Raw genomic sequence first — 25,182 nt, forward strand, 5'->3', positions numbered from 1 at the left:
GCAGAGCATGGAGAAGATAATGGCCGACAACCGTGCCGCCATGGCTGCTAGGGATGAGAAGAGGCGTCTGGAAAAAGAGGCCGCAGCTGCCATCTACCAGAACCTCTCCAAGGAGGTCCTCGATGTCCAAAGGCTGGACATCGAGGCCAAAAAGGCAGACGCCGAGGCCAAATTGCGTGCAGAAGACACAAGGATCATGCTTGCCGACTTGAGCGGCATCGACGACGACACCAGGGCATGGTTCATGAAGAAGCGCCCGAAATCCGCGCGCGAGACGCCTGATCGCCGCCGCCGGCGCCGCCGCCATGCGCCCAACACCTTGGCCTCCTTTTGGACTTTTTTATTGCTGTTCAGGCCTTGTTGTGCCCCTTTTGCTCCACTTTGCGCCGTACGAGCTGCAAAGTGTGATGAACTTCTTTCAGCCCTCAATTTGCGGCTGTAATTTCGTGCAAAATCGATGCTATTTCATGTTTTTTGAATTCTGGCCTGCGCCCAAAATGCGTCGCGCCGCTGGAGCCAACCCCAGACGCAAACGGACACACGACCATTTCCCCGTCCGGCAGGCAACGCAAACGGACGCCCGCGGACATTTTGGGCGTCCGAAATGCGTCGCGCCGCTGGAGATGCCCTAAGGGCATCTCCAACGGGGCGACCCATCCCGCGCCCGCGCGTCCGGATGGGTCGAGCCGGACAAAATCCCGGCCCAACGCGGGGACGCACCGCATAAGCGGACGGCCGCGGAGTCCGGAACAACGCAAACCCGGCCCAAATCTGGGCCGGGTTTGCGTGGCCGCGGATGGCACGCGGCGTCCTCGCGTGTCCGCCTCGTCCGCGTGGCTTGCCCACCTGTCGGTGCCCTAGTCCTATTAAATGTGGACTGGGGAAGGGGACTGTCCCTATCCAGTCCCCACTCTCCACTCCGGCCGCACGCGCGAGCTCGAAGCTTCCGCGCCGCCATGGCCCCGAAGCGCGAGTTCCAGCCGTCCGCCAACGACCACGAGGCCGGCGCAGCCGGGGTCGCGCGGCGCCGTTCGCCATGGGCCCGCCACGGCGACGCCGTGACACGAGCGGATCTACGTCCACCGTAGCGGTGGCGCAAATGTTCTGGGACGCCGGCGTCCCAATGCCGTGGGGACGTGCACCTCCCCACGGCCGGCACCGAGCCCAGATCGGGTTCGGTGCCGCCCATCCCGGTCTCCGGCCGCGCCGCGTCGCGGAGATCCGGAGGCGCCGCGCGCAGCTGCCGGCGGACCTCCAGCAGACCCCACTTACGGCGACGCAAGTCCCAAGCGGGACTTGTGGTTCGAGGTGGAGCACGATGCGCGCCGGCACACGTGCTTCACCTCCGGACGGCGCGGCCTCGCGCGCAGCCACGCACACCTTCAAGGCGGGCTGGCCGCCGCCCGGCGGCCTCTACATCGGCGAGCAGCCCCAGGGCCCCGCACCAGCCCCGTGCCCGGCGTGAGGAGGACGACCCGGAGCCGCAGGCGGCGCTCGCGGCGTCCCGCGAGCAGAGCGATCTCGACGAGCTGGCCAAATGGCCGCACCTCGCCGAGACGCCGCGCGCCTCCGCGCTGGAGGAGGCGGCCAGAAGGCCTAGGAGGACGCCCGGGCGGAGGCGTGGGCCTTCCTCGAGCCGGCGCGCCGTCGGGAGGAGGCAACACGTCGGGCGGCGCTCCGGGAGAGGAGGAGGAGCGCCGGCCGCGCGCCCGGCGGAGGAGGAGCGCGGCCACGCTCCGGCTACGAGCGGAGCCGCAGCCGCAGCGGAGGAGCATCTCTCGGCAGGAGTCCGCGCGGAGGGCACGGCCGCGCAGGGCCGGCGAGCCCGCCGAACCCGCACTCCGCCTGGGAAAGGGCGCAGTGGTCGCCCTGGCCGGAGTCCCCGGTGCCCTCCGGCGTTTCGAGCCGGAATAGCGCATCGCCGCCGGAGGGCGTCGTCGTCATCGACGCCGCCGACGACGAGTACTACTGGGGGTAGTACTGCCGGCGGCCACCGTGTGCTCGCAAACCCTGTCTAGGGTTTTCTTTTTTTTTTAGTTTAAAGCCCATATATGGCTTTCTTTTGTGTAAAAATTGCCCAAAATAGGGCTAAGTTTAACTAACCAGTAGTTTAAATTTATTTTTTGTTGTTTTTATTTTTCATTTTCATTTATGTTTTTTTATTACATATGCGGTGCGTCCGCGCGTTGGGCGCACCGTGCGACCCAAACGGACACGCGGACACGGGCTGCTGTCCGAGTGTCCGCTTGGCCACCCAGGGATGCCCTAAGTCTACGATCTGGTATTTCGCTGGCTGGAGAGGGAGAGCCTTTTTGGTGCGAGAGAAGTCGGCAGGTGCCTCGGCTTTTGTAGGACCCATGGAGGGTCCGACTCCCTGCATGATTCGGCCGTCCAGCCGTCCTCCTCAGTCTCAAAACGGATGTACGCTGAGAGTCCAAGTTCTTGGTGATCCGGGAAATAATTTCGATTTCTTGTGTGCCATGAATCCTAGGACGACACTGATTGTTATTATTTTCAGAAAGAAGGAAAAATACTAAGGAATCAGTGATCAGAAAACAAGGATAATAGAGGAAGCAAAGAACTGCAGAGACGCCGGCAGTCAAAAGGCTAGCGACCTGGTGCCCAATGGAACCAGACTGAACTTCCGTTTCTCTGCTAGCTGATGCTGTCTGGAACTCTTTTTTTTTCTTCGCTTGTTTCTTTTTAGTTCCTGTAACTCTTGTACATCTTTGTACTCTCCTTGTAAACGCAATTAAAAAGCAGGCCAGTCCACCTTTACGAAAAAAAGAGTGATCAACAAATAGATCAAAATGATAATGCTGTCGCAGGATAATGCATGAACAGGACTTTAACCACGCCATAACTTTTTTTTTTGTATGGAAAACCAGAGATTCTATTAAGTGTCTGGTGAAGTACAATCTGATTTCATCGCATATCTGACAGAAATTGTTGCAGCCAAAATTCAGTCTGACCTTGTACTCTGCCTAACTGGGCTAACAAATAACTAACATTACATTCTCTATTAGCGCTTTCAGCGCTTGAACTCTCGCTCCCTAAGATACTCTCTAATGACATTAATTCCCAGGGCATAACCACGCCATAACATATCATTCACCAAAAGTAACCGCCGGCCATGATCCTGTAAGGCCGTAACCATTTTAGGATACAGATAAACAGCTCTGGTATCAACGCAAAAATCAATAGGATTGTCATTACAAAGTGCAATTCCGCGATTAATCTTGAAACCGGCCGACATGATTCAGCCGTCCACCACCATTAAAAACTAAAAATAACACATAAAAAGACACATCCCTAATAGTTCCCTGCAATACCCTGCCGCTCAACAACAATTCAAGCAACCAGTAGACAGAATCACAGTATACAAGAGCAAACTTACTGGTTACAAGAATCCTAGTGCATGTAATCGACCGATGTGCTACAGAGATTGTTTGCTGCTCAGAAAGTTGATTTGGGCAAAGCACAGCCATTTATTGAAGCTGAACAACAATTGCAGTATCGTGTTTAAACTACCAGAGCCCTGTGTGAGTTTACTATCAAGAAGTACTTAGTAGTCTCAATGTGGACATCATTTCTATTAGTCATGGCTATCATTGATTCGCACTAGAACAAAATAGAATTTATCCAGCTACGTAGCTGCACCCCAAAAAGCAGGATTGTCTACAACTATATGGTAGTCCATCTTGACAGCTTCAGCGCTGCAGCTTCCTCCTTGCAAGACGTGGGCTCGTTGTTGGTATGTAGACTTTGTAACTGACCTAAAAAATGTAAGAAAGCCAGTTAAGACCCAATGCATATGATCCACCCATGACGATTTGAACATTTGAAAGAGCAACAATGAAGTTTCTCGCTTACCTGCACCGTTTCTCCATCATGCATCCTAGAGAAAGTTCGCTTCTCAAATTGAGACCCATCTTTGTCCTCGGTCCCAGCCTGGCTCTTGCCCTCATCAGTTGACAAAACTGAGCTCTCAGGAGCTGAAGCTTCACCAGTCTTTCTATCATCCCCATTGGTTCCTTCAAGATTGTTGTTTATCTCAGCAGGAGGGTGCCTGACTTCACTACTGCTTTCAACAGGGACATGATTCTCAACAGCCGAAGGGGTCATCGCAATTTCACTACCATCAAGCCCTTCCCTAGCGGGTATGCTCACAACTGATCTAACCCTGCGTGTTGCTTGCACAGGAATCACCCCAGCGCTGCTGCCTAACCTTTGTTTTACAGTAGAAGAACTCGCCGGATTGTTTCCCAACCTTTGCATCACACTACCACCATTCCTACCATCCTGTGACATGATACGAGAAGTTGGGCGAATCAATTCTAGTGTGCTTCCCTGCTGTTGAGTTGGGGGACTAGTATCACCAGAATCGAGTATTCCAGGTGATTTATCACCACGACTCATTTCCTGGTTCCAAGGACTTGTAGCGTTCCCAAAATCTTCTATTTCAGGTGATCCAGCAGAGTGACCAACTCCAAAACTGTTTCCCTGCATCTGAGAAGGGGTGACAGCAGACCGTGCTTCAGCAATTTTTGTAGATGTATTCTCTAGCCTATCTGTTAATACTCCCTTTCCTGTACCATTGCTATCTGTCTTGCCTGGCTTGACCGATGCTTCCTTAAACTTCCTGAAGTTGTCAAGAGCTTTCTGCCTGAGAATGAGCTCCAGATCCTCCTCAACGTCTGGGCTTCCACCACCAACAGGTAAGATCTCGTCCTCTGCATTCACATCCTTGGGAGATAAGATCTCGCCCATTTCTTTAGAATCCTCGGAAGGTGACCTCTCCCTCCTCTCCAACACCACATTCTTCTCATAATCATCGATCCCCTTCATGGCAACAGCAACCGCTTCCTCATCCCAATCAACATTCTTCATAGAGTTCCTCTCAGTCCAGGAAGCATCGTAATTATCATAATCTCGTACAGTCTGGTCTCTGGTTGCATCATCCTGCGTGCCCCCTGCCCTCCACTTCCTACTCTTACTCTTGCTCCTACTCCTACTCTGGCTGCTGCCACTACTAGCTGGACTGCTCGAGTAGCTCCTGGATCTCCGTGCCCGTTTCCTCTTTCGATATTTGTCTCTGTCCCTCCCCCTCCCCTTGCCCTTCCTTGTATCTTTGGAGTGGCTCCTGGGCAGTGGGCTCACAGACCTCTCAGATGTACTAATGCTGCTATGGCGGCTGCGGCGGGAATGGCTCCTGGACCTGGATACCGTGGAAGGGCTACTGCTGGGGCTAGTGCTTGGACTCGGGCTACGGTGGCGCCGACGCCTGGTGCTGCTACCCTTGTTTTTCTTGCTCTTCTTGTCAACAACCTTCTTGGTGGGTTTCTTGGAGCGCTTGCGCGGCGGGGAATCGGAGCCAGAGCCAGAGCTGGAGGGGGAGCGGCTGCGGCTGTGGCGCTCACGTCGGCGCTTGCTGCGCGAGGATCGGATCTTCTTGGACTTGGCCTCATCCTGACAAGATAACAAAGATAAAAGCTTCAGTTAGTGGGGGGATTCCTCCCGAAGAACAGTCGAAAAGGATTGGGCATCGCATCATCCAAAGTCTTAGTCTGAAATCTAAGCAACCGGGATGATAAAGTCCCCAAATCCTAGTCCAAAATATAGCAATCGGCGTCCATCCTAAACGGCTGCAAGATCCTAAACAAGAACCGGAAATCTGGAAGCCGGCCGGGAAAGGCCTCCCAATCCGCTAACCCTAGGTGAGAAAGAAAAAAGCGATGAAAGAGGGAGCGGAGACCGGGATACGTACCTCGTCGGCGGGCTTCTTGGCCGCTTTGCTCTTCATCGGGCGGCGGCTTTACCTGCTCCACCGGAAGAAACCGCAAAGGAGGAATTAAGGGGGCGGAGGAGGGCGTGTTCTCTACTAGTGCTGTTGGGCCTGGATTTGGGTTCGCCTCTGTTCCAGTCTCTGTCTCACCCTTTTCTGTGTGTCCACCTTTGGATAGGATTCTACTCCGCTTCTTTTTGCTATATGGAGTACAGAAAAGCCTAGCTTCGTGTTAGATTCTGTGACCAACAAGTTTTTGCCATAACCCCGCTTCGTTTCCAGGTCAAAAAAAAGGACCAGCTTCGTTTTCGATTTGCGACGGTTAGAGCGGAGCTCCTATTTTTGGCAACCGAATAAAGTAAGTTCAGTCTTCCAAAAAACAAATTGCTAGGGGATTTAGCGATGACGCAGAACAGAAATCGAAAACGTGAACTGAACTCGCTGAAATCAAACGTCGCGGGAAATCGAAACTCACGATTGCACTCGATTTCATCGGATCAAGCTGAATTCGTTCATAATTTGAGGCCAAATACATGCATCTTGGACCTACATTGGATACTACGGGGCCTAATTTAGACTTGATTTAGTCCCCGGAGTGACTATACTGTCACCGGGGCGCTTAATGTCGCCGGCGGAGGGTTTTTGGTCGCCGGCTCTTCCTAGGCGACGACGACCGCCGCCACCTCGATGGCCGCCGCCTCAGCGGTGCTCCCGCAGGCTAAAGGGGCCCGGCGGCGTCGTCACCGCGCGGGGCAGCGCCGGCAGCGGGGGGCGCCTCCGCTTCTCCTTCGCAGCCTCCTCCGCGCGCGCTTCCAGGTACGCCATCAGCTTCGGCCACTTCCGGCCGGCCTTCTTCCACGCGCCGTCGGAGCGCCTCCGCCTGGCGCGCTCTGGCGATGCTCGTACACCTGGCGGACGTCGAGTTGATCTTCCGCCACCGGATCGGCCTCCTCCCCTACCCACGCGTCTTGCACACACCGTTCCAGACGGAGGGGTGCTGGCCGAAGTGGCGGAGCGGCGTCGGAGGGGCCGGAATCTCCCGCCGGATCGGAGGCAGGCGGCGGTGGGGAGTAGGGTTTACGAACCGAACTCCCCTCCGCGAACCCTTCTAATAGGGGTCGTGCGGGGAGTTTCTCGGACCCCTCAACTCCGTATTTGGGTCAGCCCATGTATTCAGCGCTGTTCTGCGCGCGTTTCGGCCCGAACCCGTAAATCCGCCGGAAAAGTTCAGTTCCGGCGGGATTTACGGGCTCTGTTAGAGATGCTCTTAGAACATCAACAATGGTTGGATATGTTGGTCCTTGAAAAGGTTTTGGGACAGCCTTTTGTCACTTCATCTTTGGTAAGCTTCTTTTAGATGTTACCTATTTTCAATGAATCTTGTGTTCGGGGTTAGTTCTGGGGAGCCTTTTTGGTCGGGTTCATGTCGATGTCAATCAAGAGATATACTTCCTCTAGCTCAAATTAATTAACAAAAACATATAATGTGTCCAACATAAGTGTATTTCTAAGTTGTGCCAATTAATTTAGGCCGAAGGGATTAATATTATTAGTAATGCTGGTAAAGACTTGGAAAAAGACATTTTAGCGACCCCATCCCTCCCGTGTCGCCCCCACACGGCGACCGGGAGGAAACTGTAGATCATGCAGCCGACGGGCTGTCCCTTCCCCTCCTACCTCCTCCCTCGCCGCTACCTGAGGGCATGGTCGAGCAAAGCCCAATCGGCGTTGGCGCTGGCGAGGCCCTCTCGTCCTATGGCTCGGGTGGTGAAGGAGATATGCCCTAGAGGCAATAATAAAGTGGTTATTATTTATATCTTTATGTTTATGACAAATGTTTATATATCATGCTATAATTGTATTAACCGAAACATTAGTACATGTGTGATATGTAGACAAACAAAGAAGTCCCTAGTATGCCTCTTAACTAGCTTGTTGATTAATGGATGATTAGTTTCATAATCATGAACATTGGATGTTATTAATAACAAGGTTATATCATTATATGAATGATGTAATGGACACACCCAATTAAGCGTAGCATAAGATCTCGTCATTAAGTTATTTGCTATAAGCTTTCGATACATAGTTACCTAGTCCTTACGACCACGAGATCATGTAAATCACTTATACCGGAAAGGTACTTTGATTACACCAAACGCCACTGCGTAAATGGGTGGTTATAAAGGTGGGATTAAGTATCCGGAAAGTATGAGTTGAGGCATATGGATCAACAGTGGGATTTGTCCATCCCAATGACGGATAGATATACTCTGGGCCCTCTCGGTGGAATGTCGTCTAATGTCTTGCAAGCATATGAATGAGTTCATAAGAGACCACATACCACGGTACGAGTAAAGAGTACTTGTCAGGAGACGAGGTTGAACAAGGTATAGAGTGATACCGAAGATCAAACCTCGGACAAGTAAAATATCGCGTGACAAAGGGAATTGGTATTGTATGTGAATGGTTCATTCGATCACTAAAGTCATCGTTGAATATGTGGGAGCCATTATGGATCTCCAGATCCCGCTATTGGTTATTGGTCGGAGTGAGTACTCAACCATGTCCACATAGTTCGCGAACCGTAGGGTGACACACTTAAAGTTGGATGTTGAAATGGTAGAACTTGAATATGGAATGGAGTTCGAATATTTGTTCGGAGTCCCGGATGAGATCCCGGACATCACGAGGAGTTCCAGAATGGTCCGGAGAATAAGATTCATATATAGGATGTCATTTTATGTGAATTAAAATGTCGCGGAAGGTTCTATGGAAGGTTCTAGAAGGTTCTAGAAAAGTCCGGAAGAAACCACCAAGGAAGGAGGAGTCCACATGGGACTCCACCTCCATGGCCGGCCAACCCTAGTGGGGGAGGAGTCCCAAGTGGACTCCCCCTTAGGGGGCCGGCCACCCCCCCATATGGGAGGTGGAACTCCTACCTCTAGTGGGAGTCCTAGCTTGGCTAGGTTTCCCCTTCATATGGAAGGTTTTTGGTTCGGGTCTTATTCGAAGACTTGGAGACCAACTCTTGGGGTTCCACCTATATAATGAGGAGGAGAGGGAGGGGGGCAGCGACTTCAAGCCTCAGCCTTGGCCGCACCCCTGAGAGGGCCGGCGCCCAACCCCCCTCTCTCCCCAAACCCTAGCGGTCTCTCTCCTCCACCACATCCCGCACGCTTAAGCGAAGCTCCGCCGGATTTCTCCACCACCACCGACACCACGCCGTCGTACTGTCGGATTCAAGAGGAGCTACTATTTCCGCTGCCCGCTGGAACGGGGAGATGGACGTCGTCTTCATCAACAACCGAACGTGTGACCGAGTACGGAGGTGCTGCCCGTTCGTGGCGCCGGAAGCGATCGTGATCAAGATCTTCTACGCGCTTTTGCAAGCGGCAAGTGAACGTCTACCGCAGCAACAAGAGCCTCATCTTGTAGGCTTTGGAATCTCTTCAAGGGTGAGACTCGATACCCCCTCGTTGCTACCGTCTTCTAGATTGCATCTTGGCTTGGATTGCGTGTTCGCGGTAGGAAATTTTTTGTTTTCTATGCAACGTTATCCTACAGTGGTATCAGAGCCGTGTCTATGCATAGATGGTTGCACGAGTAGAACACAATGGTTTTGTGGGCGTTGATGCTCTTGTTATCTTTAGTTTGAGTACTTTGCATCTTTGTGGCATAGTGGGATGAAGCGGCCCGGACTAACTTTACATGACCGCGTTCATGAGACTTGTTCCTAGTTCGACATGCAACTTGTATTGCATAAGAGGCTTTGCGGGTGTCTGTCTCTCCTACTATAGTGAAGATTCAATTTACTCTTCTATTGACAACATTAGTATCACCGTTGTGGTTCATGTTCGTAGGTAGATTAGATCTATCTCGAAAACCCTAAACCACGTAAAATATGCAAACCAAATTAGAGACGTCTAACTTGTTTTTGCAGGGTTTGGTGATGTGATATGGCCATAATGTGATGATGAATATGTATGAGATGATCATTATTGTATTGTGGCAACTGGCAGGAGCCTTATGGTTGTCTTTAAATTTCATGTTGAGTAGTATTTCAAAGTAGTTGTAATAGTTGCTACATGAGGTGAACAACCATGAAGACGGCGCCATGAACCTTGACGCTACGCCGACGATGATGGAGATCATGCCCGAAGATGATGGAGATCATGTCCGTGCTTTGGAGATGAAGATCAAAGGCGCAAAGACAAAAGGGCCATATCATATCACATATGAGCTGCATGTGATGTTAATCCTTTATGCATCTTATTTTGCTTAGATCGCGACGGTAGCATTATAAGATGATCCCTCACATTAATATCAAGATAATAAAGTGTTCTCCCCTCGTATGCACCGTTGTAACAGTTCATCGTTTCGAAGCATCTCGTGATGATCGGATGTGATAGACACAACGTTCACATACAACGGGTGTAAGCAATGTTGCACACACGGAATACTTGGGTTTGCTTGACGAGCCTAGCATGTACAGACATGGCCTCGGGACAACGGAAACCGAAAGGTTGAACACGAGTCATATGGATGATATGATCAACATGTTGATGTTCACCATTGAAGCTACATCATCTCACGTGATGATCGGTTTTGGTGTAGTGGATTTGGATCGTGTACCACTTAACAACTATGAGGGATGTTGTATTAAGTGGGAGTTCATTAGTAATTAGATTAGAACATGAACTATTTATCAGAAACATAGTCTGAGTAGTATTTTGAATTAATTTTGTAGTATTGGCATCCGTTTTCTACTATGCGCTAGTCTTGTTATTGAGATAGAAATACTGTTAAAATCTGACAAGAAACTTTACGGATTGGTACCGTATTGTTAAAGAATCAAGAATTGATTAAGTCCTACTGCAAGCTTTTAGTAAACCTCACATTGTTGATTCAAAGAGCTATGGATTCAATTAGTAACTAAAGTTATCTTGTCTCCGTAAAACTTGAAGTTCAAATCTGTTTGAAAAGTAAGGAGCTGAAAATTTAGTTTTCAGAAATAATCAAGGTATGAGATATATGTGATATCTAAGACCTTATTGCAAGATGATAGAATATAATTTGGTGAGACTACATAAACTCATATGTTTTATGGGAATGTATGAAGGTTGAAGACGCCAGGCGTCACAATCCTCCAACTATTGGGGCACTAACGATATTCGCATATCCATGAAGTTATCATCCTTAGTATGCACCGTTGCTAAGACTCGTCGTATCGAAGCATCACGTGATGATCGGGTGTTATAGATTCTACGTGTGCATACAACGGGTGCAAGCCAGATTTGCACATGCGAATACCAAGGTTAAAACTTTATGAGCCTAGCATGTACAGACATGGTCTCAGAAAGTCATCATGATACAATGGATAAATTTATGAGTGAAATTGTTCATCATATTACAAGGTTACTAATAGTGAAATCCGGAACACTTGTCATATGATGATCAACTTCAAAGTAAGAACCTCAAGGTTATTGGTATTTGTCAACACCCGGATTTTTAAGTCCAGATGCCTATTATGTCGTACATCGCAATCCCAGGAATAATGTTTTTGCGAGACATAATAGTAAGTAGCATCGAGTCATCATTTATTACAACACATATTGTCTTACCACCATAGATCACATGATCCAATATTACACGAATATATTGTTCAACATCACAAATAGTAGCGGAAGCGAAGTAGTAGTGGACTATCTATTCCACAGGCAACGCTTGACGTTAGAAGACGATCCTAGTTATCGTAGACGTCCTGCTGTCCGTCATCCTGATACTGGTGCTCCTCTTCATAGTCTGGCATTGGAATAGCCAGGGCAAAGCCATGAGTACTTTAAAGTACTCGCAAACTAACTCTACAATAATTACTCATTAAGTGTAATAAGGGGGTGCTAAGCTCTAGGTTTATTTGCATAAAGCCAAGTTTTAGTTTGATAAACATTTAGTAAAGCCTTGTCATGTGCTAGACTAACTTAAGTGGAAACATTAGTGTCATTCCCACAACTCATATTGATTCACCACAATATCACCTTTCAATTCACCATTCATTTTTAGGGTCAAAACATATTAATGATAACGGAGATAGTATGGCCTTTCCAATCGTCCGTAACCGTGGACACGGCTATTCGAATAGGTTTAACACTCTGCAGAGGTTGTACTCTTGTGCCACAACTTTTGATTACATCCGTCGAGGATAACCCCGAATCATCGTAACACAGTACGCGGATCATCAACCGTAACTTTTCACTTATATATGCTAGTATGAGCACCTCTCCCCATGAGCTTGGCCTCCCGGTGGAAACCGCATGATTAACCCGGAATCGCATGTGGCTTGGCCGTACATTCACCTCATTTTAACATCAATCCACACTTAACGGAGGCAGCCTCGGCGTAACCCCTATGATGTTTGTTTAGAGGGAACCCATACTAAAATACACAAGTTTCTAGTTAAGCCCTACCCATAATCAGGTATTGTGGGGGTACTTGTATAATTGGAAGGGTATCGCATTCAAACCCAATCATCAATTTTATCAAAAATCACCATCTTCTCTTATTCAAATCCACCTCCACTTTACTTTCTTTCAAAGTCATTTCACTTCACCATGTTCCCATCTAGAGTAGCCAATTTTAATTGATTAGCACTAGCAACTAAATGAGGGGTGCTATCTAGCTTTGAGTTGTGCTAAGCTAACTTCAAATATTGTTCTACTCTAGACCAAGTGAACCATAAGCAAAAAGTACTTTGAAATAAATAAGCGAAAGTAAATGTAGGTAAAAACATGGGATAGGTAATACATAAAAGTAAAGTGTGATTGTGCCTTTGCTCTTATAGAGCTAAGCACTTGTGTTTAGCAAGGGTTAGCTTGCCTTGAGCTGGGTAGTTATCGAAGTTCTCTTCTTCTTCCTGAGAGTAGGCCTCCTCCTCTTGGTATTCCTCGTTACTAGCGTCTATATACGAATACGAGGTATAAATACTAAACCAAGCTCACATACTAAACTAGAAACACTCAAAAGAGTTCACACACTATTCCTACCATCAATCAAACATGGCATGGTGGATTATTTGATTAATCTTTATTTGAAAGAAATTAATTTCCTCTCATTCACTACAAGAAAAGTTGCCATGGCCGACGAAGTTGAAGTCGCGCCGTGGTTGCTGGTGTACCATGGCCGACGATTTTTGGTCCCTCCGTGGTGCATGTCAAAACTTTTTTTTTCTCGTTTTTGAGGCCACCTAGCCCAACGAAAGCGGCCAAAACGTCGCGTATGGTGGCCCGGGACGTGGTGCATCTCGAAATCTCGGGTTCGCCGGCCGAGTCAACGCAAATCCGCACCGCCGAGGGATGTAGGGCCCAGATGGCAGCCTCTCTGGCATTGTTTTTTTTCTCGATCGCGCCATCTCGTTCAACGTTCTCCGATCGAGCCGTTTACGATGCAGGATCATGGGTCCCGCATGTCATCCTCTATGAACCAAATTTTTTTCTATTCTTGGATTTTTTTGACCCCCTGATTTCTGGCTACTTCCTTTTTCTTTTGATCCCTTGCCGCCTTGGAAACGTTGAGACCGCTGCTGCTAAATGGGACCCGCATGTCATCCTCTATGTGCAATCAACTTTCTTTTCTTGGAGTTTTTTTTGGCACCTCAAATTTGGTCACTTGCCTTTTTCTTTCGATCCCCTGCCGCCTCTCAAACGGTGATACCGCCGCTAATCGGGACCCGCATGTCATCCTCTATGTACTATAAAACTTTCTTTTCTTGAATTATTTTTGGCACCTCATATTTGGTCACTTACCTTTTTCTTTCGATCCCCTGCCGCCTCTCAAACGGTGATACCGCTGCTGCTAACTGGGACCCGCATGTCATCCTCTATGTACTATAAAACTTTCTTTTCTTGAATTATTTTTGGCACCTCATATTTGGCCACTTACCTTTTTCTTTCGATCCCCTGCCGCCTCTCACCCGGTGATACCGCTGCTGGTTAATGGGACCCGCATGTCATCCTCTATGTACTATAAAACTTTCTTTTCTTGAATTATTTTTGGCTCCTCATATTTTTCACTTTCCTTTTTCTTTCGATCCCTGCCGCCTCTCAAACGGTGATACCGCTTTGCTAAATGGGACCCGCATGTCATCCTCTATGTACTATAAAACTTTATTTTCTTGAATTATTTTGGCTCCCGATATTTTTCACTTGCCTTTTTCTTTCGATCTCATGCCACGTTTGAAACGTTGAGGAACCCGCAGCTCATGGGACCCGCATGTCATCCTCTATGTACTATAAAAGTTCATTTTCTTGGTTTTTTTTCACCCTCTGATTTTTGGCAATTTCTTTTTCTTTTGATCCCCCGCCGCCTCTCAAACGGTGATACCGTCGCTGCTAACTGGGACCCGCATGTCATCCTCTATGTACTATAAAACTTTCTTTTCTTGAATTATTTTTGGCACCTCATATTTGGTCACTTACCTTTTTCTTTCGATCCCTGCCGCCTCTCAAACGGTGATACCGCCGCTTGCTAAATGGGACCCGCATGTCATCCTCTATGTACTATAAAACTTTCTTTTCTTGAATTATTTTTGGCTCCTCATATTTTTTCACTTGCCTTTTTCTTTCGATCCCCCGCCGCCTCTCAAACGGTGATACCGCTTTGCTAAATGGGACCCGCATGTCATCCTCTATGTACTATAAAACTTTATTTTCTTGAATTATTTTTGGCTCTGATATTTTTTCACTTGCCTTTTTCTTTCGATCTCATGCCACGTTTGAAACGTTGAGGAACCCGGCAGGCTCAAGGGACCCGCATGTCATCCTCTATGTACTATAAAAGTTCATTTTCTTGGTTTTTTTTCACCCTCTCGATTTTTGGCAATTTCTTTTTCTTTTGATCCCCTGTCGCCTCTCAAACGGTGATACCATTCTTTGCTAAATGGGACCCGCATGTCATCCTCTATGTACTATAAAACTTTCTTTTCTTGGATTATTTTTGGCACCTCATATTCGTTCACTTGCCTTTTTCTTTCGATCCCCTACCGCCTCTCAAACAGTGAGACCGCTGCAGCTAAATGGGACCCGCATGTCATCCTCTATGAGCAATCAACTTTCTTTTCTTGGATTATCTTTTGCTCATGATATTTTGTCACTTGCCTTTTTCTTTCGATCTCATGCCGCCTTTGAAACGTTGAGGAACCCGCAGCTCATGGGACCCGCATGTCATCCTCTATGTACTATAAAAGTTCATTTTCTTGGTTTTTTTCACCCTCTGATTTTTGGCAATTTCTTTTTTCTTTTGAACCCCTGCCACCTCTCAAACGGTGATACCGCTGCTGCTAAATGGGACCCACATGTCATCCTCTATGTACAATAACGTTTCTGTTCTGGGATTATCTTTTGCTCTGATATTTTGTCACTTGCCTTTTTCTTTCGATCTCATGCCGCCTTTGAAACATTGAGTAAGCTGCTGGCTCATGGGTCCCGCATGTCATCCTCAACGAACAATAAAAGTTTGGTTTCTTGGTGATATTTTTGACCCCTAATTTACGGCTATTTGCCTTTTTCTTTTGATCTCCGCCCCTTTGAAACGATGAGGACGCTGTTGGCAGGTCGGTCCCACAAGTCATCCTCTATGAACAATAAAAGTTTCCTTTGATGGATTTTTTTTGAACCCCTAATTAATTTCTGGATATTTCCTTTTTTTTGTTTGATCCCCTGCCGCCTTGGAATCGTTGAGGATGCTGCCTCATGGGTCCCGCATGTCATCCTCTCGTAACGGTAAATGTTTCTTTTCTTGGATATTGTTTACCAAATGATTTTTGGCTTATTTTTTCTTTCGATATCCTGCCGCCTTTAAAACGTTGAGGACGGGCTGGCTCACGGGTCCCACATGTCGGCCTCTATGAACAATAAACGCTGAGGATGTTGCTGCCTCATGGGTCCCGCATGTCATCCTCTCAGAACGAAAATGTTTCTTTTCTTGGATTTTTTAACAACAGTGTTTTTGTTTAATTTTTCTTTCCATACCCTGCCGCATTAAAAACGACGAAGCTGGCTCATGGGTCCCCGATGTCGACCTCCCGTACAAGAAACATGTGATATCTTGATTATTTTGCGGACAATAAACGGTGTATTGCGCTCACGAGCTATTTCAACGGATAAATTAAATATTTATTTTTACATAAACAAATTTATATGCTGAATCTCCTTGTTTTTGTTTTTGCGAAGCATAGGACTTTCCTGTTTTTTTTAGAAAAATCCGAACTATCCTGTTTTGGAGTGGGCTGAAATTGTACGAGTCAAAAGGCCCAACAGGATAGTTCGAATGCCCAGATGTCCACATGCAGCCCAATTGAAATCGTTCTTTTTTTGGAATTTTTTCACCCCGATTTCTCGGCTACTTCATTTTTCTTTTGGTCCTGTGCCGCCTTGGAAACGTTGAGACCGCTGCTACAAAATCGGACCCGCATGTCATCCTCTATGTACAGTAAAATTTCTTTTCTTAGATTATTTTTGGCTCCTGATATTTGGTCACTTGCCTTTTTCTTTCGATCCCGTGCAGCCTCTCAAACGGTGATACCGCTGCTGCTAAATGGGACCCGCATGTCATACTCTATGTACAATCAAGTTTCTTTTCTTGAATTATTTTTGGCTCCTGATATTTGGTCACTTGCCTTTTTCTTTCGATCTCATGCCACGTTTGAAACGTTGAAAAACCGTCTTGGCTCATGGGACCCGCATGTCATCCTCTATGTACAATAAAACTTTCTTTTCTTCGATTTTTTGGCACCTCATATTTGGTCACTTGCCTTTTTCTTTCGATCCCCTGCCGCCTCTCAAACGGTGATACCGCTTGCTAAATGGGACCCGCATGTCATACTCTATGTACAATCAAGTTTCTTTTCTTGAATTATTTTTGGATCCCGATATTTGGTCACTTGCCTTTTTCTTTCGATCTCATGCCACGTTTGAAACGTTGAAAAACCTGTGGCTCATGGGACCCGCATGTCATCCTCTATGTACTATAAAAGTTCATTTTCTTGGTTTTTTTTCACCCTCCGATTTTCGGCTATTTCCTTTTTCTTTTGATCCCCGCCACCTTTGAAACGTTGAGGACTCTGCTGGCTCATCGATAAAACTTTCCTTTCTTGGAGTTTTTTTACCCCCTAATTTCTGGCTACTTTCTTTTTCTTTTGATCTCAAGCCGCATTTGAAACGTTGAGACCGCCGTCGCTAAATGGGACCCGCATGTCATCCTCTATGTACAATAAAGTTTTCTTTTCTTGGATTATCTTTGTCTCCCGATATTTTGTCACTTGCCTTTTTCTTTCGATCTCATGCCGCCTTTGAAACGTTGAGTAAGCTTGGCTCATGGGTCCCGCATGTCATCCTCTACGAACAATAAAAGTTTCCTTTCTTGGAGTTATTTTTGAACCCTAATTTCTCGGCTACTTCCTTTTTCTTTTGATCCCGTGCCGCCTTGGAAACGTTGAGACCGTCTGCTAAATGTGTCCCGCATGTCATCCTCTATGAACAATAAACACTTCCTTTCTTGGAGTTATTTTGTACCCCTAATTTCTCGGCTATTTGCCTTTTTCTTTTGATCCCCGCCGCCTTTGAAACGTTGAAGACTTTGTCGGCTCATGGATCCCACATGTCGACCTCTATGAACAATAGACACTTCCTTTCTTGGAGTTATTTTGTACCCCTAATTTACGGCTATTTGCCTTTTTCTTTCGATCCCCGCCGCCTTCTAAACGTAGAGGACGGCTGGCGGCTCGTGGGTCCCGGATGTCGGCCTCCATGGACAATAAACCTCTCCTTTGTTGGATTTATTTTTCACCCTCCGATTTTGGCTATTTCCTTTTTCTTTTGATCCACCGCCGCCTTGGAAACATTGAGTAAGCTGCCGACACATGGGGCCCGCATGTCATCCTCTATGTACAATCAACTTGCAAGATCTTCGAGCGAAAGAGCTTGTATTAGTGGGACCCATATGTCAACCTCTATGTACAATAAAAGTTTCCTTTCTTGGATTATTTTTAGCTCCGATATTCGGTCACTTTCCTTTTTCTTTCGATCTCAAGCCGCCTGCGAAACGTTGAGTAAGGTGCTGCCTCATGGGACCCACATGTCATCCTCTATGTACAATAAAGTTCCTTTTCTTGGATTTTTTTACCCCTGATTTTTGGTCACTTGCCTTGACGCCGCCGGGCTCATGGGTCCCACATGTCAAGATCTATGAACAATAAACCTTTCCTTTGTTGGATTTATTGTTTACCCCTAATTTCTGCTATTTGCCTTTTTCTTTTGATCCCCACCGGCCTTTGAAAACGTTGAGGAACCCGCTGGCTCATGGGACCCGCATGTCATACTCTCTGTACTATAAAATTTCTTTTATTGGTTATTTTTTCACCTCTGTTTTTTTGCTATTTCCTTTTTCTTATGATACCCAGCCTACTTGGAAACATTGAGTAAGCTGCTGACACATGGGGCCCGCATGTCATCCTCTATGTACAATCAACTTTCTTTTTTTGGAGTTTTTTTACCCCCTAATTTCTGGCTACTTTCTTTTTCTTTTGATCTCAAACCGCATTTGAAACGCTGAAACCGCTCTTTGCAAAATGGGACCCGCATGTCATCCTCTATGTACAATAAGTTTCATTTCTTGGATTATTTTTGGCTCTTGATATTTGGTCACTTGCCTTTTTCTTCCGATCTCATGCCGCCTTTGAAACGTTGAGTAAGCTGCTGGCTCATGGGTCCCGCATGTCATCCTCTACGAACAATAAAAGTTTCATTTCTTGGAGTTATTTTTGACCCCTAATTTCTGGCTACTTCCTTTTTTCTTTTGATCCACCGCCGCCTTTGAAACGGTGAGGATTCTCAGACTAATACAAGCTTTTTCTCTCCAAGATCTTGCAAGTTGATAGATTAAATCATGGAATTATTAGGATATGTTTTAAATTTCAAATCCACTTTATGAATTATTAGAAATACCGTTATCCATGTGGGTATGGAGCGAACAAGGATTTTCATATTGGGCATGAGCAGTTTCAAAAATTGGAACCCAATAATTCAAAATAAATAAAAACAACTTTTATGTAGAATCTCCGCGTTTTTTTCTTTTGCCATTCATAGGATCTGTGTTTCATTAGAAAAGGGCCGAAATTGCATGAGCAGAAAGGCCCATTTGTAGTTATTGGGCTTCGACAAATGAGCAAGTAGGCCGAGAGCAATTACCATGTAGATGGCCGTTGGCAACCCAAAGTGAAATATTGGGCCCAACAGGGGAAGGCTGAACAAGACTATTTTCTAATTGGAAGGTGGTACATGGCGTAATCCTGCCAAAAAAGATGGACACGGGTTGCTGAAATTTGCCCATCTGCGCTAATATCGCCGCCGCGGCTCCGCCCGCCGCCGCCGCCATGCCTCGTCTCGCGTCGAGCTCGCGGTACTGCCGCGTCTCGGGCACAGGGTGCGCGGCGTCCGCGCGCGCCCCAAAGGTACGTATTACGCGGAGATACGTGACGGCGGCGAGCGCATCGGCCTCGGCACCTACGAGACCGCGCACGAGGCCGCGCGCGTGTACGACGCCGTGGCGTGGCGGCTCGGGCGCCCGCGATCGTCGATGAATTTCCATGACGTGTGGACGCGCCAGCAAGCCGAGGATCTCGCGCCGCTGCCGTACATCGTTAGACAGGAGGAACAGCACCGCCGCCGCGAGACGGAGCGCCGTTTGCGCATCGCCGAGCGGGACGAGCGCGCAGCGCGCGAGTGGGCGGCCCGCTTCCCCGAGGATGTTGCCGCCGAGAACGAGCACTTCCGCAGACGGAGGGCGGAGAAGGCGACGAGGCGGGCAGCGAAGAAGGAGGACCGCGCACGACGGAGGGCGGAGAAGGCGACGAAGCGGGCCTTCATCGAAGCGCAGCTCTCCGGGCCGACCACCATTGGCGAGGACGACCCCCGTTGGATTGACCTCTTCTCGTCGGATCCGGTGTCGGGCACGACACCGGACTCGTCAGATGTCGAGTTTTAGTTTAGTTTTATCGCACTACTTTGTAAAAATATGAACTACGGAGTATCTATCAAGCTAATTTTATCCTATTTTATGTCTATTTCTAGTCTTTGTTTGATCTTCTGTTTTACTGCACTCTATTTTTCATTATATTCTGTTTTTGGCGCTGCATTTATAGCGCCTCTGAAAATACGCTGTTTCAGCCTCGCATTTGGCCGCCACGGTTGCAGCCTTCCGGTGAAGCTATTGCCGGCTCCATGCGCAGCATCAGCCATTCAGCCCACAGCGCCAAAATATAGAGCCACTGCTGGAGTTGCTGTAATATGTTTGTCAGCAGGAGCTTACCTAATTAGTTAAAAAAAAGATGTTCAGCGTGGGATTCGAAAAAAAGATCTTCATGTTTTTTCCTAGCTATCCTAGTTCGGACTTTTTATTGTGTTGGCTAGTGCATGAAGCTTGACACATGTATTATGTGATCCTGATATGAGGATAAGAACACCTTCAGCTTGCATTGCTAATGGTGTCTCTGCAAAGTGGCGTACATTCAATGGAGACTGATGCAAGAGAGTTGGTACTGGTGAGCCTGCACTTGACATCATCGTGCCACCTGAAGTAGGTGGTGTATTGGGATTAGACTGATAAGCATAGCACCTTGCAAAGAACAAGATGATGCTAGTGTTGGTTAACGTGATTTTACGCCAAAAGTCATGTATGCTCAACAGGTGCCGTACCTAGTTTGGATATTGTATTGTTACCCTTTTGTGGTTTGGTGTTTGTCCAACAGAGAAAGCTACTCTTTTCCCGTGTAAGTGTTATTATGTGAACAAAAGTTGTGTGTACATATATATCGGTCAGAGAACCAAGATTGCATATTCTTGCCTGGTTATAACACATAAGTCATAATAACAATTAAAGAGAAAAGGAACATTTGCCTTTGCAATGTGATTGTGCCAAGTAGATTAGACAACCAACCACAAACATTACAGGTCAACAGCCAAACGCATGCGAAAGTCCTAAGGTAAGCTCCATAATACATGTTGAAACCAAAAGCCTAGAAACCATAAGAAAGGTAGCTCCACATCACAGCCCACGACAATGACATACTGATCATAAAACATATATCAAGTCAGGACAACTGCACCACTGGGTAAGCATCCATGGGGTCTGGCTCAAGAGCGAAGACTGTGTGAATGCTGTAAAATGTGGCTCTTGCCTCACCCCACCCATACATCTTATCATGGAACATTACCAAATTAGCATGAATCATCTTGACATAAACATAGCTCCTCTCTCCATGCTGATGGGATTGAACAATGCGCTAGTTGCAGTGCTTCAGCTTGTCAAACAGTATGCAGGAGATGACGAAGCATGCTGGCTGGTCTTTTGTAGTGACAATGGCTTGGAGTAGCTGGTCCTGTGAACCACCCAACTGGATCTTTAGAGCTTGAAGGACAGTCCGTGCTATATAAGCTACCGTTGTGACTTCAGCTCAGGTTTAGGTGAATGACAATGACATCTTGTCCTAGAGATGCAGATCCTTCTTGATCAGATTCAGCGGAATCATCACCACTACTTACAAAAGCGCCGGGTTCTACGAAGGCACATCAGGTACATGCTCCAGTTCATAGGAGTCGGGTGGGACAGCACCGTTTGCTGAAATCTCTACAATACCAGCTCCAGGTAGACCACTAGTCTCTACAGAGGGTAAACCACCAATATCCACTTCAGAGGATTCTCGTGGCACGACACCTTTCGCTAGAGTCTCTACCCTACCAGCTCCAGGTCCACCACCAGTCAGTACTATGGGCATAGTCATGACGGGTTCTACCAATACAAAACCTCCTTCGGGTGCAGGATCATCAGTAGCAACTCCAAAGCATCGCACTGATTAAATCGGTCTTGACAATAGGTAAACCGTTTTGCTCCAGTTCAGAGAATTCCCGTGGCACGACACCATTCACTAGAGGCTCTACACTAGCAGCTCCAGCTGCACCACCAGTTTCTACAGTAGGGGGTAAACCCAATCCACAACCTTCTTCATGTGGCACGATGATGCCAGGTATAGGCTCATCGCACTGTGTCCACCGCATCGGTCTCCATAGACAAGAAACAAGGTGGCATCGGAGGTTTAAAAGATCGGCATGCCATTTCACCTTTGTCATCGACAATATAGAGTTTTCTTCAACTCTATGTTTCTGCAATAATAAGCACATGAACAGAAATTAGACCAGAGCATCTAGCCATCTAACAGGCAGCGGCAAAACAAGCGTCGGTCCATATGTTTACCTTGTCATACGGGATATCGAACACACAGCATTTAGAAGTCATTTCACATAGCATCCGCTTTTTCATTCCTTCCCCTACGTCCATCTGGAATAAGTAATACTATTGATCACATAAAACTAATTAATCAAATATATGCATATGTTGAGAAGTTTGCACGGCAAATTGTGGATTCGTCGTTCTATATATTTACCTTGTTATCTGGGATATCAGAAGTCACAGAATGAGAAGTCATCTCACTAAGTATCGGTTTTTTCGCTCTTTCCCCTCCATCCATCTGCAATAAGAAGTACTATTGATCACATAAAGCCAATTCATTGAATATATGCATATGTTGAGAAGTTTGCACAACAAATTGTGGATTCTACTTCCAATCACCAAGTAATCTCGTGAGAAATGCATGATCAAGATATGTTTCTCCCTCTTGATCGACATCTGCATCTCCATTAAGACTAATCATCGTGCGATGGTGCTAGCGCATACACTTCCAATCACCAGACAAGCAAAAAATTGTTGATTCTAGTAATGCTTAATTAGCAGTGGCCATGGAACGACCACAGATCGACCAAGCAAAAAAATAAATCATCAGCCTACTGACCACCAGGCAAAACAAACTAGGCCCATACATGGCCTCACAAATCATCATCAAACGTCGATCAAACTAGCAAGTTTGAACATGGATTACTAATTTATTTTCTGATAAAGTGAGTATATTAATATCGAAAGATATTGATTACACTGAGCCTCTGCAACAACGCAATACCTTACTGGTAGTACGGATGCACATGGATTCCTAATACTCCCTCTGTTCGGTTTTAATTAGTCGACGCGAGGGAGAGAAGAAAATGAACTGTCGATGCTTTCAACTAGAGTCAATTAAATACGAACGGAAGAAGTACGTAGTAGTATTGACAAATATCCGGATCTAGTCTAAAAACAAATTGGCATGTAAATCCTAGTAGTCTACTAAACTAGGATCAATACCCTAGATTAGGGTTGCAAGCGGCGTCATGAATCGTCCATAAGCAGAAAATTAGAGCAAATAGTGGTTGAGATTAGAGCAGATTTAAAGCACTCGCACCGAAACTAGCTAGCCCGCTACCCACCCCGCTTGACACCCTGCCCTAGATGTGAATCTACACCAAATATTCAAACAAGGATGAGCAACCGCCAATAAAATTTTATCCGCACATCATCATCTCTACCATACACAAGGGTATGGTGATTTCACATACAGCCATTGTTGCCGCGGGACGAGGATGAGTGATGCGCCGCGGAGAAGGTGCCTCAAGCCTCTGTCGCCGCCGCCGTCGAAGAGGAAGTCGAAGCCGCGCGATTGTGGTCCGTCGCCGATATGGAGGTGGAGCTACTAGGGAAGAGATGGAGGTGGAGGTGGAGAGGGAGTGATGGTTTGTACTAGTGGCGGTCGGTGAGGTAGTTATAAATACAGCCTCTCTCTTTTTTGGCAAGGAATGCAGCTTCTCTTGGAAGGCAACGAGGCAACGCACTCCAGATTTCGTATATTACTATAATAATATGGGCGGAGAAATTTGGACGCATCTCGTGTTGTCTTGTCAAATGAATCACCAGGATTTGCTTTTAGTACTCCAGATTTGGGCGACCCAAGGAAGTAGAGATAGTAATGTACGCCATCTAGCTGCACGCTATCAAATCAAATAAATGGTCATGCCATTTACTTTTAAGATGGTGCAGCAGTTATTCTGACCAAAGAAACATGCACGTCTGCTGATTATTTCTGATGGGTATACATTTACCATCCGCTAGCAAAGATTGTTTGGCACATTGTTCTTATGGCTTTCAACATCACACCCCTTAATAATATTATTAATCAATGTTTGGGCAATCAATTGAGTGTGTTAATAAAAAATTAAAACCCACAAATCCAACTGTACTATTTTTAGGGCCATATGAAGGACAAGGAATGATTTTAAATGCCATATGGAGTACCTCCAACCATGTGAAATATGGTTCTCATGCGTGTGATACCCATGGCTTCGCATTGGATCCGTATATTGTCCTACATACGATCAACTATGAAGTACCACGATTTGGTTTTTGGGTGCAACCGGCTAGAGAATGATGCACGGGTTTGTACAGCCAAGGTACAATTCACATTAAGATTTTCTGATAGGATGTTGATGTGTATATGTAAGAATCATACACTAGAATGTCTTCTATGTTTAGATGGTTGATCTACGTTTATACTTTCTGTGAACCATGAGGTTAAGACCTTTGTACTATAATAAAGATTGCTAAATAACAGTATATATGTATGCCTCTAGGGACACTGAAACAGCCAAACAACCATGCATGTGCATAGACCGTATTTGATCAAATTAAAAGAAGCACCTCGGTTCATGCAAATAGCATCGCTTAATCACCTAAGTCCATTAGCTATAAATAGTTAAATAGGAGTCAAGACCAACTGAGCTAGCTAGTAGTATGATCCTACTATTACATAAATATCCCTAACTACGATTGTCTTTGTTCCAGTCCAGCGCGTTGGTGTAGCTTGGGATGAACCAAAACCCCGTATGCCGCTTGGCCCTGGACCGCTGCTTGAGAAAGAGATGCTTTGGTGGTCTTCGCCATTTAGACTGAAGCAGAAAATTTCTTGATGTGATGTGTCAAACTGAGAGCCAATGGTCTGAGGCGTGGTGTAGATGCAGTTTCTTCTTGTCAAATATCCTGGGGGAAATGTTGCACCACCCACTGGCATGAAAATCGGATAGTTCAACCCAAGGAACATAGAATAGTCTCCAAGATAAGTAACCCTTTCCCACGGGTTGGCTGGAAGTAACCGACTAGTGTCATTCGAGAATACAATGCAGGTATACCCCGAATAGTGTGAACAGTAGCGACCGCAATGGACGAAGGGGTACTATCATAATAATACATTGGAGCACCGTCGCGTCAAAATCCATTACGCCACGTGCATAGACCAGGAGAAGTCTAGAACGATCTTGAGATCTTGCCAGCCACCACGTACGACTATTAGAGTCAAAATCATCATAGCCATCAAATCCAGCCGTCCGCGGAATGAATGGAGCAGGGAGCACTATAGGACCTTGAAAAAG

The 25,182-nt window shown here is 46.7% G+C and overlaps 1 protein-coding gene across 1 annotated transcript; it reads right to left on the reverse strand.

The window, feature by feature from the left end:
* Positions 1 to 3,183: 3,183 nt before the first annotated feature.
* Positions 3,184 to 5,976, reverse strand: LOC127334119 (uncharacterized). Its single transcript, XM_051360536.2, has 3 exons — positions 5,768 to 5,976; positions 3,874 to 5,469; positions 3,184 to 3,776 (listed from the first exon to the last, which is right to left on the reverse strand). Exons 1-3 carry the CDS (start codon positions 5,801 to 5,803, stop codon positions 3,711 to 3,713), a joined length of 1,698 nt encoding a protein of 565 aa, XP_051216496.1. The 5' UTR covers positions 5,804 to 5,976; the 3' UTR covers positions 3,184 to 3,710.
* Positions 5,977 to 25,182: the final 19,206 nt, after the last annotated feature.

This window comes from Lolium perenne, chromosome 2 (assembly GCF_019359855.2).
Source record: "Lolium perenne isolate Kyuss_39 chromosome 2, Kyuss_2.0, whole genome shotgun sequence".
Lineage (NCBI taxonomy): Eukaryota > Viridiplantae > Streptophyta > Magnoliopsida > Poales > Poaceae > Lolium > Lolium perenne.